The sequence below is a fragment of the Diplotaxodon limnothrissa genome, linkage group LG10, assembly GCF_057381915.1.
Source record: "Diplotaxodon limnothrissa isolate DT_005_m linkage group LG10, D_limnothrissa_male_GT1.1, whole genome shotgun sequence".
NCBI lineage: Eukaryota > Metazoa > Chordata > Actinopteri > Cichliformes > Cichlidae > Diplotaxodon > Diplotaxodon limnothrissa.
Genome location: NC_140605.1, coordinates 13293707 through 13313941, shown reverse-complemented (window position 1 = coordinate 13313941; position 20235 = coordinate 13293707). Strand labels below are relative to the sequence as shown.

The following is a 20235-nucleotide window of genomic DNA, read 5'->3' as shown; positions in this document are numbered from 1 at the left end:
AAAGTGCCGCTGGCACAGTTCAAACATTCTTACACAAAAATGAGGTTTCATCTTATTTCTCTAATATCTTTATTACTCAGCTGCCACATGGAGGAGATAAATGTGCAAATATTTCCTTTTTCCTCATCACTAATAAAGTATGAAATAGATAAAGTAACCCGAGTATAATGCAATGGAAAAATAAATATTTCTGTGGAAGAGAGCTGGCCAGGGCATTCCTTTGCTTTTGCACAGGCTGGGTAGAGAAGGAGCTGCGGAAATAACCATGAATATTTGCAGGTCTGATCACTCAGAGTACAACAGCACTAAAAACAGTGGCTTTGTTACCCCCGAAAGAAAGAATACACCACCTTTACCCTTTAAAAACAGCACCCAACTCTATCTAAATAACAGTGCTGAAGAGAAGACCCAAGCAAGAAGAAGCTGGGGAAAGACATTTCCTTTCACATTCACAGACCAAGGACATTGAAAGGGATATTACTATGGTAATCTATTCTCCGTCTGCTCCCAGGGCGTCAAATACTGCTGTTGTGTCAAAACCACCAGTGTCTCAAAGAAATGCAAAGAGGTGGAGACAGTGTAGTGATTGGTTATAGAAACCAGTCTACCACTCAAATACAAAACAGTTTGGGTCTTATGGACCGCTTGGAGTCGCATTTAAACACAGCAGGTAAACTTTTCTTCTTCAACAAGCAGGTGTAAACAACAATCTTTTTCCTAACCAAGCAGTTTTTGGTGTTCAAATCTCACCAGCAAGTAAAAACTGAAAGAAAACAAAGTGAAATACAATGAAGCACCCAAATGTGACATAACCCCATCTCAAGACAACATCTGTACAAAGCCAAGAACAACAGCAGTATTTTATGCCCTGGGGTAAGAGCGTGTTGCCATTTTATTTTACCCACTTCTTCCTAATATTGCTAGTCCTCAGTTGAGGAGAGCACAATCAGATGGAAGTCTGTGCTGCAAACGAGAAAGGTTGACATCAGATACCTTAAGTGATTCTGCACCTGTGGCTGTGACCACTACCACAACAGTTTTGATTTACTAAGTGAAAAAGAAATAAAATTAAACAAAACAAAACTACAGATGAGCACCATTTTTTTGGCATCTCCACATCCTTCTTTGGCGACCAGGAGCAAGAAAGGTTGCTGGAGGGAAGAAGGGGAATTTATATAGTGTTTAAAGTTCTGGACGTGAAACCACAGGATGAGGAGGAAGAAGACCAGAGCCATGTCGTAAGGGCTCTTCCAGAGAAGCAGTAAGGCCGAGGTGAGTTAATCCAGTTGGAGAGGGTCCGTGTTGAACAGAAGCTCTGTTGACCAGGGAAGAAAAAAAATCCGTGGCAACATTTTATGAGCACCGGCTATCAGTTTGAGAGTCATAATCAGTCTTTAGATAAAAAGAGAAATCATATTTATATATTATATATACACACACACAAATTTGTATAAAAAGAAAAAGAATAATCCCTGATGTGTTACTCATGTTTTACAGTTCTTTCATTGAGGTTTGGAAAAAAGGGGATGGGTGAGGGGCGACGTGTCAGTGACTCCAGCCCATAAGGTGGCTGACACGGGCTTTCTCAGTCATACGGCGTACCCGTCCTGAGCGGGACATGCCCAGGTTTAGAGGGTCGTCTTTCGACCCATGGCCATCATCCTCCGAGTCGTCTCCGTATCGAACTGTCCTGCGGCCCTGGTTTCGTGTGTTGACCCGCCGAGACTTACACTGGCTGCCTCTCTGGCTGCTAGCTGCTGCTGGAGCTGCTGCTGCTCGTGTCTGCACCTCAGAGTTGTTATCATCCTCGTCCTCTGGCTCCTCCTCTTCCTCTTCTTCCTCCTCTTCCTCCTCTTCTTCTTCTTCCTCCTCTTCTTCCTCCTCATGTTTTAAATCCACCTGTTGCTGCTGCTCCTTCTCTTCCTCTTCCTCCTCCTCCTCTTCTTCTTCCTCATCCTCCTCTGCCTCTTCCTCCTCCTCATCCTCCTGCTCCTCTACCTCAAGCTGCAGTCGTGCTCGTTTAGGTCCCTGTGCCTCTGTGTCCTCTCCTCCTTTGTGTCTCCTCTTTTCTGAGGCTGCCACCTTACCCTTAGCTGAGAGGCGTACTGACAGGCAGGGGGCTTTGCTGTAGTCGTGATCTCCTCCTCCCTCCACGTACTTTTCCACCTCAGAGTCAGAGCTGTTGTCGCTGTCCGACGATGAGGAGGAGGAGGAGGATGATGATGATGATGATGATGATGACGACGACGAGGTGGAGGACGACTCCAACGAGGAGCTGTTGGATCCTGACGCCTCCTCTTCATCGTCGGACTGCGACGTTTCTCGCAAGTGCCGTTGTCTGGAGCCGTTACTTAGGTGCAAGTTATTCTGGTGACCTGATGGAAAACAAGAGGGCGGCGGGTCACTTCTGCACCGTAACTTTGCAGAAACACTGAAAAGGGAAAACGTGCATGCTTTTTAGTTACTGCTCGCAATACCTGATTTCTTCACGGGAGTTGCTTGGCTGCGGGTCACCCGATGCGGTCCTTGATTTCTGCTCCTGACACTCGTCCCTGAAGTTGGGGAAGAAGGCTGGACGTCCTCTTCCTCTGCTACATTACCGCTTTGCTGAGCTAAAGAAAAAAAATAGACACAATGCAATTATCCATCAGAAAAGCTGAGAGTACAGAAGCAACTAATCACATTAGAAGATACTAGAAGCTTTTAGCAGGGGTGAATGTATGTAAGTCAGGTAACACCATCAAAAATAATGCAGAGAGCCTGAATGTCATTTGTTATATTCACCATTTTGTTGGGATGCTAACCTCGATATTAGCTAACTAACACTAAACAAAGTAGAGCCAAATGGACAAATTGAAATGGTGACCTGTTTTATAAGTGGGAAAATATACTTTGTTTGCCATTCCTACCATTTCTCTTCAGTTTCTCTGAAAACAGATTTTTTTGTCTTTTGTTTGGTAGCGTTTTCATACTTTCCTTTTTTCATGTCCCCAAGCTTTCAAAACTCCTTGATTAACATGGATATTTCATTAATTCTTCCATCCTGGTTTATTTTCCATGATTTGCTGACCTGCTACAGATTTAGTGACGATATAAATAGATAAATACTGGCTTGTAGCATGTTCCTAAAACTAAAAGCCAAGTTTACACAAAACCTTAGATTGATCAGTATCCACACAGCGTCACCACCACATGCTAAAGGTGGGAAAAGTTGCCTGCATCACTCAGGCGGGAGATTTTATTGGCTGACTGACACCTCTAGGCTTGCATGGCCATGCTGAGTACGGCTTTCCCCTTACAGTTGATGTTTGCTGGACAAAGATTTGGGGCAGAACCACTCACTGTTTGTTTGCAGTTTGTTCAATAAACTAAATTTTCCAGACATTTCTAAAAGACGGGATTCTCAATATGCACCTTTGGTCAACTTTTCTTGCGCTGTGTCGCGTGTTACCTCTGTTGAGATGTGCCTGTAGTAATCGTTACAGTTTTATGATGCAGAATTTGATTTAAAATGACAATTTTTAACTCTCTTAATTGGGGGAAACAAACTTTCTAGCAGAAACGGAAATTGTTTTTAGCATAGCATAACTAACAGCAAACAGTCACCACTTCCAACAACAGTAAAAAGTGATGCAAGATAAAGAAAAGAGGGCAGAATCTGCTGTTTGGAGCATTTTTGGCCTTGGGGGAAAAAAAGAAGCAAAGGAGAGAATTGCTTTTTGCGTCACATCAACTTTTGCTTAATGCGTTACTCAAGACTAACTGACGTCTTTCCAAATGAATAATTTGTGCCACAAAGTTTGGAAGGAAAGGTGTAAACAGAGTTTGTTTCAAAGCTGCACTTCCCAGCTCTGCTGCAGGAAACATCAACAGTAAGAAGCCTTATATTGACTTCAGTGTCATTACATGTGACCTCAGAGTGGAACAGGCAGCTCCTTGTTCCACACATGCCAGTTTTGTTGAAAGATTATTTTTTGTTTCAGTTGTGTAATTTTTTTAGTTTATCAAGACATATATGTTTCTACATCCTATCCAGTCCTGAAGAACGAGTCACTGTAAAGCTATGTGAAGACACAATTATGAAATAAAATGTGTGTTATTATAATTATTATTTTTTAAAGGTGATGTGTCATGAAACTGCAAGGCTTCTAAAATACTGGTATATAAATGTTCAGTCATACTGCCCCTGCTATTATATAATAAGTTGTTTAAATAAAAGTGTTTATTGACACTTTTAATGAGCCATCTGTAAAAGCTGAAAAAAAGAAAAATGACACTGATGTTACGCTTTGATTCACAGGAAACAAACATCTGTTAAGTTTTGATACAAACAACCTCTGCAGCTTTTCATTGGATTAAAACCAAACTGAGGTCATTCTGGTTTTTGAAGAGTAAGAACTATTACTTTAACCAACTCTAAGAGCAGCTCACTGCACGAGTCTACGCAGCAGAAGGATCTATAAAGCACAGAAAGCCACAACAGTGCAGACGTACCTTTATGTGATCTCTGAGAACGATTCTTTGTTGAGGTCTGGGATTTTTTTGGCTTTGATGCCTTCCCTGACTTGTGCTTTCCTTTTGAGCTGGGCAGGAGAGGGGAACAAGAAAGAAGCAACAGTTCAGAATTATTGTTAACAACTAGGGATGGGTATCGAAAACCGGTTCTTGTTGAGAACCGGTTCCCACTGTTTCAATTCCTTGGAATTGTTTGCCATTTTTGCAAACGATTCCCTTATCGATTCCAGTCGCCCCGAATGACGTCACCACGTTGCGGAGCGTCATTTACCTGGCAGGAAACACGGCGCGTAAGCGGCTCAAACGCTCAAAAGTTTGGTTATACTTTACGAGAACGGATGACAACAGGGCAACTTGCAATACTTGCAAAGTAGATACTTCATCTAAGGGAGGAAACACTACGAATATGCAAAAGCATTTGCTCACAAAACACGCGATGACCTTAAATGAATGTCATGTTTTGAATTCCGCTCCGGACTCGTGAATCTCAACCCAGCAGCAGTGGTAACGTTTGCACGTCCTCTCCCGTTAATGCGGCAGGTAAATAATCAACTAACAGTTCATATTATGTTAGCGCGATCTGCCTTATTACAAAACCTGCCATTACTGTGCATTTAGGTGACCATGATGAGAGAGACAGACAGAGTCTGGCTCAGATGCTGGCAGTTCTCCCTGCAGTCTACCGGTAGCGTCTCCTTTCAGGCCAGGATAGACGAATGTCACCGAGCAGTGACGAAGTTTGTGGTCAGATGTTTGCACCCATTTGCCACAGCAGATGCCCCCGATTTTAGGTAAGTGAATGTGTTTAATTGTAGGCAGGGACATTACTGGATATTCTTGTGTAATTGCTACTGAATAATTTATGTTATGCTTTGTTATTGCTACAGAAGAATATTTATTTTATTATTTTACATTTACAATTTTTTTTTTCCTGGGGACCCTGTGACACCCATTGAAGAGCCGTAGGCTGTGGATCTCTTAAGATCTCACTGTTGGGTTTGTAAGGCCATGTTACTCCTAAATTTCTATCTTGTTCAAAGAGAAGATATAAAACAAAGTTCTAAGCTAATCGACCTTAGTGTTCTCCTTTTAAAAAAAAAAAAGGAATCGATAAAGAATCAAATCGTTAAACAGAATCGAAAATGGAATTGGAATCGTGAAAATCTTATCAATACCCATCCCTATTAACAACACAATAATAAATATAAACAACGACAGGGTGCCTGCAACTTTCAGCAGTTTCTGGAATCGTTTTTCCAACCACGACACCTTGAAATGATATTAAAGAGAAAACATTTCTTTATTTCAGTACGGCACTTCTGAGATGCTTTCAGAAGCTGCAGACACTTTGATGGGCCCGAGTGAAAAATATAATCTGATAACACGGTGCGTCTAGGTTTGTGAATGTGGCCGGGTACCTGTGGGATGGACTATTAGGTGGCGAGCTGCCTCCGTTGTGCAATCTGTTCCTGTAAGTGAGATGTTGACGAGCCCGCCGTTCGTTCTGAATGGCAGACTTGTAGTCAGAAATGATGGAGATGATGTGTTTTTCAAAGAAGGCCGACAAGCTGAGGGTCATGGTATAGATCTAGAAATAAAAGAACGCGATACGTAAACACTAAACCAAAGCTTTCTCAGACTGCACCTATAACAACAGCATTTTTACAGAATGTTTTATTTCTCAGTGAACTACTCACCTGTGACTTCTTGTTAGGAGTGTATGCTTTAGAGTTGCTGAAAATGAGGCGGATGTCTTTGGAAAACTCCATGGGATTTTCATAATTTCCTACTGCCAGGGTCTCTGACACTGTACCCAGATCCATGGGAGTGTCAATGATGTCTCGATAGTCCTGAACGAAAAAAGAGTGCAGAAACGCTGAAGAACACAGTGCTTCACCTGAATGCAACTTCAGTTTTACACTTGCAGCATGCACTGCAAATGCTACTTTAAGCTGTAAAAAGTGTCTGGCATGTGTGGTTTTATTTCAAATGGAGGTTTATCCTGATTGTTTTACCGGATATTCAAAGAGATCCACAGGCTGCCTGAAAGGTTCGGAATTCGTGGAAGCTGTCATTCGACGCAACAGCTCTCGACATTGACCTCGCCAGGCTTTCGGATCCAGAACCACACCACGCTTCTTAGAATTTGCAGTGCCTCCCTGGCAGAGACAAAATGAAAGTCACTGAGATTGGGACAACAGCTGGGAGGTTAAAAATCCTGTCAAATATCAACTGCTGCCTTACCCGGTGTCCTGTAGATGTTCCTGGAGTGTCTGAATCTACGTCCAAGTCAACCTGCAAAAAAAAAAAAAAAAAAACCACATAAAAATCCATGTTTCCATTTGCTTTTTGGGACATGTGAATGTAATGCAGTGATCTCCAGCTGGGATAGCCTATGTTTCCTTTTCATTTCCAAATCAAACAAGAAACAAAGGCAACGTCTACATCAGGTCATTAATGGATTACTGGATAACAAATACAGTTGGCTTCCTAAGCTAATCTCTAGTGCAATGGTTCAAATCACATCCTAAAATAAAGTAAGTAATTTTGTAGGAAACATGAAACATTAAAGACCTTATTTTCTTTTCTACTGACTTTTTCAGTGATCTGCAGGAATCCTATAGTCAGTCTAATAATACAAACCACACAAACGCAAAAACACTTGTGCAACACCCACCTCAGCTTCACTGCTGACTTCAGACTTCAGTTTACGATACAGATCCAAGACGTCGATGCAACTTTGGTCCCTGAATGAGGCAGCGGGATCAAGGCATCAGAAATGTTTGTTTTCATCATGGTCACTCCACTGTTAAAGCATCGGTAAATTTAACACAGCAGAAACTCTGTCAAGTCTTACCCGATATAATGAAGGAGAACATCAGTCACCACCTTGGCAGCTGCTACAATGGGGCTTTGAGGTTCATTGAAAGTGCGGGCATTGTGTTCGATGTAACGCACCTCCCACATTAATGCAGAGATCCGCCTGGAGCAGAGGAACGCATCAGTGGTTGAAACTCAGACGTTAACACACCAGGACTTTGAACTCATAGAGAAGGTTTATGAGTGCATGATGCTTCACCTGTAAAAGCGATTCTCCAGACGTGTGCGGATGGAGCTGAGGTCAGTGGGGTAAGCCACTACGGTGCAGTACAGAGGGTAGTCCTGCAAATTTACCGGTAATGCGAACGCCTTGGCTACATCTGGGGAACAAACACAAATAAAATCAAACCTAGCAAAGGTCAGGAAAACAAGGTCAGATTGTACTTTACCGCAAAGCTTCATCAATCCTTTTGGGAGGCATACCCAGTGTCAGAAGCTGATCGATGCCATGAATGACTCGCTCACATTCTTCATCTCGTGTATGAGCCCCCCATTCACCTTCCTGAGGCTCATAGAGTAGAGCTTTCAGCTCCTCTTCTGCCACCTCTACACCATCACCAACCTGCTCTGGCAAAGCAGCTGATGGAGCCACAAAAGTGTTAGAACATTAAACAGCAGTTAGTAACCAAGAAAAAAAAGGAGAGAAGTAAAATACTTTTTTTTTGGTAGTTAAAAGTTACACTGCAGGCTATAAAGAATTCTCTGGGTTAAAATTAATGGAATAGAGTTCAATAAAAACACAAACAGTGTTTCTATGGTTATTCCAATAAGGACACGGAAATGAAGGGCAGACAATGTTTTTGTTGTGGGTTTCTACCCCGCTGTTAGATGAATGAGATCAAATGTGTTTCTTTTCAATAGAAATGCCATAATGTGCAGTATTTCACTTTTATTGGGTACGATTATGTTTGACTTTTTTCTGCGTCTTTTATCTTCTGTAACAGAGCGCCATATTTCAAAATAATACACACATTTCAATAAATATTACTGACCTTCCTCAGGAATAGGCTCCATATCCCAGGGACTCATTTTCTCCCGCTCACCGTTATCCCATCTGATGAAACAAATGTGATAATATGCCACTAGATCATGCTGCGTATGAGATTAGAGATGCTTATCTGATTTTACTGTGGAGAAGGTGACATGAAGCCAGCAAAAAATAAATTAAAAAAATTACAGCGAGCTCTGCTCACACACAGACGTACTTTACTGCGTAGCACTGAAACAGGCTGTCGGGATACTCTGGCTGCAGGGGCTCTTGATCCTCCACAGAGCCGAACCACCAGGCGTCGTCAATGATGCTGCGGAACCTCATGCCTAAACAGAGGATCAAACTAAGGTGACGGACAGTCCTTACAATTTTACGTGAGCAGTAAATACAGGAAGGAGACTGCTGGGGAGTGACTAACCAGGTTGCCAGTTGTGCTCTTTAGCCTCGTTGTAAAACTGCTGCAGTACCAGAAAATCAATGACATCAGGCATGTCATGATACCTGGGAAGTGTGGGAATGAAAAAGTGGTCAAATACATGTGGTCACAGTCGTTTATTACATTGAATATACAAGTATTGCTCATGCTCACTTTAAGGAGAAAGACTCATTGGTCATTTTCCCTGAGACTGGGTCCAAGAACGCCACTTTTAAGCAGCAGAGGGTAGGAGGTCCCACTTCATACTTAATTCCAACCACTTTCACAGATTCCTGATCCTGAGGCGGAAGAAGAGAAAAGGAGGTCAATGCAGCTGTACAAACTCCTGTAAGGAAGGATTACTGTGGCATTCTGTATATTGTGTTTCAAGAGATTCAAGTTGTTTTCATTTACAAAAACAGCAGCAGATTGTGGTGAACTACCGGGGTTGAAGGGGGACTCAGCAGAGAGCTTAGAGGCTTGCTAATTTTTGCTCAGGTCTAAGAGCAGTGCAAAGTGAGTGAGACCACCAGGTTACCGCTTTCAGGTGGTTACAAAAATTGGCTGCCGTTTTCAGACTCTCCAAACAGCTTGGGCACTAATGGAGCATGCCGGGGCCGATACACAGCACTTGCTATTATATAAAACTGTGCCTCACCCTGAGGTTGAGTCTGTTCCACGGCTGCTTCTGAGGGTTGATGCTGTAAGCCTTAGCTCTGCGAACAGCCCGGACGTAAGCCTGATGGCCCTGTTTGAAGTAGATGAGCTGGAGGAGGACAAGAGAATCATGATTTTAAAAAGTGTGATGTAACATGTATTTCCTGTTTGATATTAGGAGCGTCAGTCCTTACTTCATCTCCCATTTGTGGAACAAAAGGAGAGCGGCGGGGGACAGTCTCCATAATCCAAGATGGCGGCAGCCACTCTTCCGCATCAAGTCCACCCAGAGAGGAGGTGGGTTTCTGAGTGTATATGATTTACCACATGTTAAAGTACATACTCGTGCCATGTTGTGTGACAACTAGCAAAATGTGCTTTTACTGTGACTACTGCAGCTGCAGGTGGCTCACTTGTTTGGTCTCCTTGGACTTCTTCTTCCTCTTCTCTTTTTCCCTCGTCCTTGCCTCCTTGGCTTCGTTATCTCCTTCTTCCTCAGAGCTGCTGTAATCTGGAGGCTGTACAGGTCTCCTGGTAGGTCGCTTTGGCGGCTGCAAATTGATCCCAGCATCCGCTGTCCAATCAGAATATTCACTGGAGGAATCGCTGAGAATCAAAGCGGGGTATCGTCAGGCAGGTGATCGGACTATATTTTGAAAATTCTCCTTGATCAGTGTGTTTATTTACCTGGAGCTGCTTTCACTCTGCCACCGAGCATCACCATCTGAAGATGCATCGGTTTGCTCCACCTGTTCTTCTGCCTGCTAACAAAAATACATCCAAAACCTTCAGTATAACACGAATGACTGCTAACAGTTAGCACTTGTTTCTGATTTTATTCCTGTTTACTAAGTGACCTTATAGCACAGTAACTTTACAAATCAAGCAGAACAAGGTGAATCATACTTCTCCATCACTCTCCGAGTCCATCTGGCTGTTAGAGGTACGTCGGTTGCTGGGATTTCTACTCCTGGTTCCAGGACGCCGGATTTGAGCTGACCGGGTTTGATAGGCATGGCGCTTATGAGTTTTCTTCGTGGGCCGCAGGGAGCGCAGGCGTGAAGACAAGAGATCGCTCTACGGAACCCAAAATATCAGGAATGAATCAGCACATGTGCGATTTCTGACGTAACAATAGTGACGCAGAAAATAGCGTACCTTAGGTGCACAGGTTACTGGTTTCTTCTTCCTCTCAGCGTAGTATAGAGAACATTCAATGTCACCTTTGGCTTGTCTGCACTCCTCTGAAACTCTTAAAAATAAATTTAAAAAAGCATTTTGAATTTAAAATTAAAAAAAAGATCTCCTTGCTTTAAAATCAAATCTTTCTATGCAAACCCCTTAAAACTAATCTAATTCCCTTCATCCTCCTCACCTGAATATCCCCTGCAGCACTTCATTGACCACCACTCTGCGGCTCCAGGCCAGCAGGTCCCTCTCGGTGGCCACCTGACTGGGAAGGGCGTTATGCTGCATTTGCCACACCCCATCCACCTGCCCACTTCTGCGAGGTGCAACAACTGGAGAGGAGGGCACCGCCTCTGCGCCTTCACCAGCTGAAAACAAGATTATATTTTTTTTCTTTTAAATATAATTACAGGTTACTGGGGACAAACTCCACTTTTGGAAAAACTTGACAAGAAATGTTTATGTTCAGAGTTTTGCAAAAACAGTAGAATTTCACAAGTATAACCTCAGCCACTGAGAAAGAGCCAAAAATGTTCTCTTCGATTTAATTTGAGTTTATTTATATAGCACCAAATAAAACGAAGTGTCGCCTCAAAGCGCTTTATATTGTACGGTAAAGCCTAGTGGTGCAAGGGATGAAAAATCTCACGGTTCGGATCGGATCACGGTTTTAAGTCACGGATCGGATCGATTTTCGGATCAGCAAAAATAGGGGGGGAAAAAGACAAAAATTCGACTCGCCATTTACTTATAAGTATTTTTAGCCTATTAAAAAACATTCAACTGAAGACTCATTCCACGCACTTATATAAAAACAAATTAAGGTGCAATATGGACATTATGGACCATGCTGGGCATCCTCTGCACACGGCCATAAACAACCAGAGGAGTCTGTTCAGTGACAGGTTGCTTCTCCCAAAGTCAAGGACCAGCAGACTTAAAAACTCCTTTGTCCCACACGCCATCAAACTGTTTAACTCCTTGCTGGAGGGGAGAGGGAGGGGAAACGGGGACAAAAGGAGGGGGGAACAAGTAAGCTGTAGCGCCTTTTCACTGTGCAATAGTTTTTGTTAATATCCAACGGTGTAATAGACTCACAATACTTGAAATGTGCTGTTCCCTTGTATTCTTATTCCTATTTATTCTATTTATTCCTTTTTTATTCTCTGTATTTATATATATGGTGTATATATGGTATATTTCTGCTCACATTCTGCAACTTCTGTCGGTGCTGTGCTACTGGAAACTGAATTTCCGGGAGGAACCCATCTTAGGGATAAATAAAGTTTCATCTAATCTAATGTAATCTATAGGGCAGTACAGGGCTTTGAATCTACCACTCTGCTGTGATATAACGAGCGGTCACGTGGCTTTGCGTTGCCCTGGAGGTCCACCCAGTTCAGCCATAACTTTAAACCTTTCATGCTCATACATGCTTGGAACGATCTTGTCACACTGAAGTGGATGCGCAACGAGATATCATAGCGTGGCTCAAGCACGTTCATCACATCATCATATCTTTAGCCCGGTCGGATTGGGCAGCAAAGGGCTGCTTAAATGCCGCAAACTCCTCTGCTCCGCCACTTGGACCGCTAGCGCCGGCCATAACAACCGCTTAACAGACTGACCACACGCACCATACACATACTTTTTCCTTTTTTGAGTCTTCGGATCACGTGCGTACCGAACCGTGGAGTGGCATCAGTTCTTATTTCGGATCAACCGTGATCCGTTGCACCACTAGTAAAGCACCTGCAATATTGGAGAGAAAACCCCCAAAAATCAGGCGACCACTTGGCAAACAGTGGGAAAATAAAAACTCCCTTTTAACAGGAAGAAACCTTCAGCAGAATCAGGCTCAGGGAGGGGCAGCCATCTGCCGTGGCTGGTTCTGGGAGAGGGGTGGGACACAGGACAAAAGACACTTAAAGTTTTGGGAAAAACTTCAATCATTTTGAGTAAAAAAAAACAAACAAAAAAACAACAACACACACCTTCTTCCCCTTCTGCCTCCTGCTCTGCATTCTGACGCTCATCTTGTTCATTCTGCAGCTGTCTGATGAGATTGTCCAACGGGCTTTCTCCATTTTCTGCCGTTTGCTGGCCAAGAACCTGCTCAACCAACTCTCCATCATCTAAGTAAAGCAAGGAGAAATCAAGCATCAAATACCATCTGTCACTTCTTCTGAATTTTCACCTGTGAATCTGTGCTTACTGTTAGCCATGTATCCCATCTGAGGTATTAGCTGCTCTTCCTTGCAGTTCTCCCGTCCAGGCACCAGGCGCTGGTAGTGAGAAGGATGAGGATTCCCGTCGACATCCACAAGGAAGGGTGGAGGCATGAGGTGTGGCGCCTGTTGCGTCTGCTCATCCAGGACGTAGTTATTAGAGTCACGGATAAGAGGGCGATAGTCCGTGTGGAAGAACATCTGGTCGGGAATCTGGAGGGGAACAAGAACAGCGCGCCGCCACAGGGTGACACCGATTCTTATGATTAAAGAACAAAATGTGTAATCACAAATCCACTGTGCTGTCCAAATATTTATTCTAAATGTTCCTTTAAAAGTGAGGAAATGATAGGGGTGATTGTTTTGGGCAAACAAGACTCAGCTAGCAGTTACCTTTTCATATGGTCTGCTGCAGCCAAAACCAAAGATGAGCAAATGGCCGTGTGAGTCAGTGCAGGCAAAATGCTGCCCATCTGCTGAGAACTTGCAGTCAAAAATAGCACCGTGGCCTTGGCCCTCAATCTGCAAACAAACATTTAAAATTGAACTTAAAGCTGGTGAAAAACAAAGCATTGCTGGTAGGTGATGCTCGCTGAGGATCGGTTACCATGTTGAAGAAATTGCGGATCTTGACTCCTTTGGTTAGGTCCCAGATGTAAATGTTGCCATCGTGGCCGGCAGATAACATGATGCGGGAGTCAAATGGATGAGCCTCCAGCACAAACACCTCGTCGTCATGACCCTTGAACAGAGAGACAGCACAGACAATCAAGTAGGCCAATTTGCCATTTTACACCGAATGAGCTGCAGATAATGTCGGCTTCAGCTACTCACAGACAAAATGTGCAGCAGCTGTCCTGTGGATGTGCTCCACACTTTGAGCAGGTAGTTTGACACCGCTGTGATTATGGTGCTGTCAGTGCGGTCCCAGGCAACCATAGTCACCACCAACTTGGCTTTGTCGTCACCTGTGGCGGCAGTGCTCCTAAAAAGAACATCCCATCGGACGTGAAATATGATAGCGGCAGAAGTGCCATCACTAAACACTACGAGTCTTCCCTCTCTTACCCTGGAAGCCTTGCAGCCATGTCTAAAGTGGTGCTCTTCCACTCCTGCTGCTGGTAATGCCAAATCTTCACCGTACCGTCGCGACTGCCGCTCACGAACCTTAGGCTGGACACACATACGCAGTTATTCTTCGCACACTTGTAAAACACACAAAAAATATTTGAAGTCCCTGCAGATTTGAGCAAGCACACTCACCTGTCACTGTTATTGCTGAACTGGACGACCACGACTTTATCCTAAAAGCACAAAAAGTAGGAAAGAATACAAGTTGTGTGAACGAAGCTTAAAAAGCACAACAGAGCGGACCAAGCAGGATGTAGTGACTAGATGCTGTTTCTTACCGTGTGAGCATCCATCTCAGAAACCTTCATAGGAGACTCAGCACCAAGATAGTAGACCCTGATCATATGATCAGTGCCTCCAGTAGCCATGAACATGCCACCTATTAACAGAAGAACACATTCAGTCTACAACAATGACCCTCACAGTGTTCTGCCATACTGTATATTAGTTAACTTGTAACCATTTCAAATGATGAAATGCTTTTCATTTTGCAAATACACTACCCTATTTTTTTAAACTGCGGGCAGCATTTATTCCGTCACTCAAATGAGATTCTCTTATATGCATCTGTGGAAGTTTGGCCTGGTTAAGTTAATATCTTAAAAGCAACAAAAGTTTACCTAAAATAGGAGATGGAATTGGTTTTCAACAGGAGCCACAAAAGTAAAAATTAAAAAAAAAAATAAGTGCAGTTATTAACAGAGCTGTGTTCAGAGCAGCTGAGATCATGTAACAACAAAATGTTGCCTGGCATGGAGATACACTTACCACTGCTGAAAGATGAAGTGGAGACTTGCACCCCGGGCCGTGAACGCTCCATAAACTTGACTGGATGATCACTGAGGGGAAGGGAAAACAAAAAACAGAACCTGTGGTTATCTTAATGAAAACCACCAAGCAACCACTAAGCATGCCACATTAGACGCCTCAATACTTACTTAAATTTCATGGTGAGCGAATGCCACTTCCAGAAACACACCATGCCGTCTGCACCAGTTGATGCCAGGTACCGAGTTGTTCCTCTAGCTGCTGGACAAAACTGGAGGAGGGAGAGAAGGAAAGTTGGTGTTGGTTAGTCACAGGGAAGGACTGTGCAGCATTTCACATAACAAGCCAGCAGCAGGCCCAGGTCAAGTGCTCAAGATAAGGTGAAAGCATTAAGTAGATGAATTTGCTTTCAAACATTTAATTCCTGTATGATGTAGTCAAGTTTTTAGTTTTATTTGATACTTCAAATGTTGTAAAAGGGCTCTGCACTTTCTTTTAAGTATCACCTGTATGGATGTGATAGACGCAGCATGAGCCTGCAGCACAGTGATGGGCGCACAGGTGCGTAAGCACCACACTCTGATGACTTTGTCACAGCTGGCAGAAGCAATGAGGCTGTTCTCGTGGTTGACAGCCATGTCACAGATCTCTGCTGAGTGACCGCGGAGTGTTGCCAGGAGCCGGCCATCATCTGTGGCCCAGATTTTTACCAAGCAATCATCAGAACCCTAAAAACCAATCCGACAGCAACACATTAATAAGACAGCTCCACTGGAAACCACCTTCAACTGAAGCTCCATGTTGTGTTTTGGAAGAGTTCAGTAGTTATCTTAGATCTGGCACGACAACTGGAAGAACAATCACTAAAATAAAATAGACAGGGATGATGAAATAATAAGAAATTCTTACTCACCGTAAATATTCGACGACCGGTACGGTCAAAGGCCACACAGTAGACTGAAGAAAGGTGGCCAAGGATACGTTTGTGTATCTTCATGTGTTGGTAGGAGGAAGACGGCAGAACCTGGCCAAAACGACCTGTGCCTGTGGCCTGGCGAGCACCCATGATGGACACTTGATGTGAAACACATACGAATAATTAGTAGAAGCAACACACTGACACTGAAAACTTAATACCACGGGTCTAAGTGCTTAGTGGAAATAAAAGGCATAAATGATATATTGTTGTAAAAATGTTTTTAAAAACAGTTTACACACCAACATTAGGAGAACTTCCATTGCTCACTGGAGGTTCTGGTGGACGTCCTCGGTGGAGTGCAGCGACAGCTGAGCCACTACATACCTTGTGGCTACAACCTATGTTAAAAACAGTGAGTTGAAGAATGAATGCCAAAAATAATGCACTATAGCCCCTTTACCATTAGTACCTACTCGGATCGACTCGCCTCAGATTGACTGGTTTTCCATTACAATCGAGTACCACCTCATGTGTGTAGTAGCTGTTACAGGAACATGTCCGAGAGTCCCATGACATAATTAGTATGCAACACGAACACTACAACAAAGGTGGACATCAAGGCAACAATATAGCTGCTGCTCAATCTGTGGCTTTTCATCAGACTTGGGGACCACAGCATTGTTTTAGTTACCATTTCCCTCGTTGCCAGGTTTCAAAATTGGCGATTTAGATTTTCACAAACAAGACACTCTCATGACTCTTTGGGTGACGTCAATAACCTACCAATTGGTGGTATGCAGTCTGATGCACACTTTAGTACCTGCTCAGATCGCTTGGAACCCTGGCCAAGTAGGTACTATTTTAGTACCTGGTACTAGGGCTGGGCCATATTATACCGTTCACGGTAATACCGGTATAATGTTAGGCAACGATAGGAAAATGAAATATCGCGATAGAATATGAGTAAAACACGCATGCGCAGTGCCTTTGTTTTCATATGCACATGGCCGATTGTTGAGTGAAACAGATGAACCAGAATTGGTTTGTAAAAATGGTGCAACTTCAGTGATGTGGAACTGGTTTGGTGTTTGTCTGTCAGATACACGACAAAGCACATTTTTTTGCAGAACATGCAAGCGGCCGTCGGACTAAGATGCCCTTAAATCTGGGAGTAATCTGGGTCCTAAACTCCGTATACTTCAGGTCAAACGAAAACTGCAGCATCACTGAGAGTTAAAAACTGTCTAAATTCTTTCATCTTTAATAAAAACGATCAGCGTTGCTGCTTTACCAGGTGTAACTATGAAGTTTAACTTCCAGGCATCCATGAAAACAAAATGTATTACATTTAACGGAGTTAGAAGCTAGCAGGAAGCTAGCGGAAGTAAGCTCGCTAGTTTCGCTAGTTACCTAAGCATGATATAGCATGTTCTGACTGAGAGATTTCTGAAAAAAATCAAACGTACAGCTCTGCTATCACTTCCAACATAAATGAAGACAGGAAACTAAACAGCAGTGACGTTTGTAGGGTTACTGAAGTTGGGCTAGCTGGTATATAATCATGTGCTACGTGATCGCTAGCGACACAGCTATGTTAGCATAACATAAACAGTGAAGCTGAAGGACGAACACTAACACTTTTCCACTTATAAAAGTTAACGTTAAGGTTCCTCATGGTTAGAGACAAATGCAATCGCATGGCAGGATGCTGTAAAAGGACCAATCTTCAGTCAGGAGAACAACTGAGATAATCCATCCACAATACGAGGTTAGTCATTAATATACTGCAACAACATGGGAATAGAGCCGCTGCCAGAGAATTCAACATTAATGAATCAATGGTACAGAAGTGGAGGAAGCAAGAAGAATGAGTTTAATAAAGTTTGATTTATCTGACTGCTAATGTGCCTTATAATCCCGTGCACCTTATGGTCCGAAAAATACGTACTGCACACTGCAGTTTAATGTTGCAAAGCACCTCTTTTTAACTTCAGTGGATATTATACATGGTTATGCTCAGTATATGTCAGCCTATTTCTACTGGAAATGCCTTTTGGTTAAACTTTCAGCAAGGAATTTGCATTTGCACTGTTACATTTTTATAAAGCTTTAATGTACATAAAAACCAGCTTCTTGTTTAAGTGAAAATAAATGATAGGTTGTCTTTTTGCGCTAGTAATGTTGTGGAGTTGTATTTTGTCACGCATCAATTATATCGTCAGTTATATCGTTATTGCAAATTTTCAAATATATATCGTGATAAATATTTTTGGCCATATCGCCCTGCTCTACCTGGTACCAGGTACTAGAACCTAACGGAAAACCCTGAAAGCTGTGGTGAGTTAATCCGAGTAGGTACTAATGAAAAGCACAAAATAAATACATTTAAAAAATCATAGAAAAACAGGAATATGCTCACTTTTGCTGGTGCGAAGCAAGGACTGTCTTCCCAGCCCCAGAAGTGTCTGGACTCCAGGAACACAAGGTGGGATCTCCTTTTCTATAAGTGGGCCTATCCGCTGGCAAATCCTGAGCAAATAGTCTGCAGGAATGTGCTGGTTCAACACCACCTGCACACGTCAGCGATGGTAATTACATATTAATACAACAAATAACAAAACAACACACGATTACATCAGCTGCATTGTTACGGGTGCTAAAATAAACTGTTATGTTAATTTAAACGACTCTAGACAATGGCATAATCCTGAAAAACCAACTGAACTGAATTGATCAGCTAACTGATCACTGAAGAAACGACTATTTTTAAATAACCAACAACAGAACATGGTGAAACAAAATGTTCTGCATGCTGGTTACCACTGCAAATGAGAAAAAACAAAACACGAGCCTCACTTTCTGTAATTTAAGGTGATTATAACATTAACTGACTCATTTTCAATACAGGCAAGAAAGATCCAATCCAAACAGCTCTGCAATCACACATAAGTAGCCTGCAACTGTTTCATTTTCCTCTTCCTGTTTATTGCTGCCTGATATCATAATGTGTGCATGGTTTTGTCATGCAGATAGTTGGAAAACAATCAAGGGAACGGGAGGGAGAGGTAGAGAAAGAGGAGGGAGAGAAAAGCTTGCAGCGAATCAAAAGAGCTTCTTGCTATTCTTCCGGTTCGCTCGCCAACGCAACTGCGATATCATTGGCTCCAAAAGAAGACTGACACGGCGCTGGATCTAGTTCAGCCTATCACTATCGGCTCTTATCTTCATTCTCCGCCCACTAGCCCACACAATAGCATAGCCTGTATATAGTTATTTATCAACAGGCCTGCACTAATATGGATTGTTAAATAGGTTAAAATAAATACAAACATGCTGAAAACACGCCGTTTTGGTTGGTTAAAAGAATTAAAACGTTGACATCCACGGAAAGGTTATTGTCAACCGAAAGCGGAATAAAAAGATCCATATTATTAAAAAGTTATTAATGACTATTCACACTCACCCAATCTTGGAAGTTCCGTTTGTATTTCTTCCCGTCCCAACTCCATCGTTGCGGGACCAACTAAAGTTAAAAGAGACGATATCAGAGAGGACACAAAATTGCGAGGCTCGTCCCGGCAGGGAATCGCGCTCCTTTATTTAGCATCGATCAAAACTACTAAAAAGCTGGCCCCAAAAAGCGTCAAGATGGGCATCACTACGGAAACCGCACATGAAAATAAACCCAGAAAGGTTCAGCTGAACCTACCTCATACTCCTCCAGCTCCTCGATCAGGATCTAACAACACAGAGACACAGTTAGCAACGGATGCTAACAAACCTACTTATTTAGACGATTTTTAACCAGTACGACTTGCTTTTTTGTTTATCGTAGGGTATTACCTTTGCGGCTTTTTTACATGGTCCAGACTGCAGAAATCTGGCAATGAGGTAATAGAGTTCTGAAAAGAAAAACAGTAAATGAGCTTGGTACTAACTGAAGTAGCTATTGAGCGGAGCTAGCGTTAGCCAGCTCCGGGCTGCGCTCGGTTAATTAGCTCGCTACCTGGCACACAACTGGAAACAGTGTAAATGCAAAATATTTAGTCGCGAATTAAAGCAGCGGTCAGTACTCACCAGCTTCGATTTGTGAACACTGTTCTCTTGCCATCACTTGGTAAGACAGGCGACATTAAGACAAACTGATGTTTTAGCTCGCTGGTTAGCCGCCGGCTAGCTAAGAGTAGCTAGGTGTGTGTAGCTAAAACAGGCTAGTGAATGGCCTCCTCTCGCAAGTTGTTCCCATACTATCCGCTACCTTGGATTAGTGCCCTCTAGTGAATCAACACAGTACCGGACGGAGTGCTTTCTTCAGAAAGAATGAATCCATGTTACAAATAAAACTCGTTCAAATTTCACAGATTTTACACAAAAATTGAATGTTAATACTTTTCACTGGTAAGATAACATTTTTCAGGATTAATAGTTTTCAGTTTTTCAGTTTTAATATTATATCAGTTTTAATATTTTAAAGGGTAAATGTATTCGTAAATGTATTTTGTTATTTTTATTTATTTATTTGGGGGGGGCACCAACGCTATTT

General features: G+C 42.7%; 1 protein-coding gene across 1 annotated transcript; it reads right to left on the bottom strand.

Annotated features, from left to right (window-relative positions):
- Positions 1-1480: 1480 nt before the first annotated feature.
- Positions 1481-19913, bottom strand: brwd3 (bromodomain and WD repeat domain containing 3). The gene is made up of 40 exons (XM_085364411.1): positions 19770-19913; positions 19536-19594; positions 19402-19431; positions 19156-19215; positions 18112-18262; positions 15992-16090; positions 15687-15847; positions 15280-15501; positions 14944-15044; positions 14774-14844; positions 14284-14384; positions 14138-14178; positions 13943-14047; positions 13709-13859; positions 13482-13616; positions 13268-13396; positions 12862-13087; positions 12641-12781; positions 10834-11014; positions 10617-10710; positions 10365-10535; positions 10146-10222; positions 9872-10064; positions 9653-9763; positions 9460-9567; positions 8976-9100; positions 8805-8887; positions 8601-8712; positions 8388-8449; positions 7819-7974; positions 7595-7715; positions 7373-7498; positions 7193-7262; positions 6760-6810; positions 6531-6674; positions 6213-6365; positions 5934-6103; positions 4495-4583; positions 2478-2612; positions 1481-2375 (listed from the first exon to the last, which is right to left on the bottom strand). Exons 1-40 carry the CDS (start codon positions 19801-19803, stop codon positions 1546-1548), a joined length of 5379 nt encoding a protein of 1792 aa, XP_085220537.1. The 5' UTR covers positions 19804-19913; the 3' UTR covers positions 1481-1545.
- Between the last annotated feature and the right edge of the window lie 322 nt (positions 19914-20235).

Excerpts from the sequence above, each read along its gene's own strand:
- brwd3 (XM_085364411.1), bottom strand. The coding sequence starts at position 19,803 with ATGGCAAGAGAACAGTGTTCACAAATCGAAGCTG. Across the intron at positions 18,263-19,155 it reads AACGGAACTTCCAAGATTGG|GTGGTGTTGAACCAGCACAT; the intron begins GTGAGTGTGAAT and ends TGACGTGTGCAG. Across the intron at positions 14,179-14,283 it reads CTGAGATGGATGCTCACACG|GATAAAGTCGTGGTCGTCCA; the intron begins GTAAGAAACAGC and ends TTGTGCTTTTAG.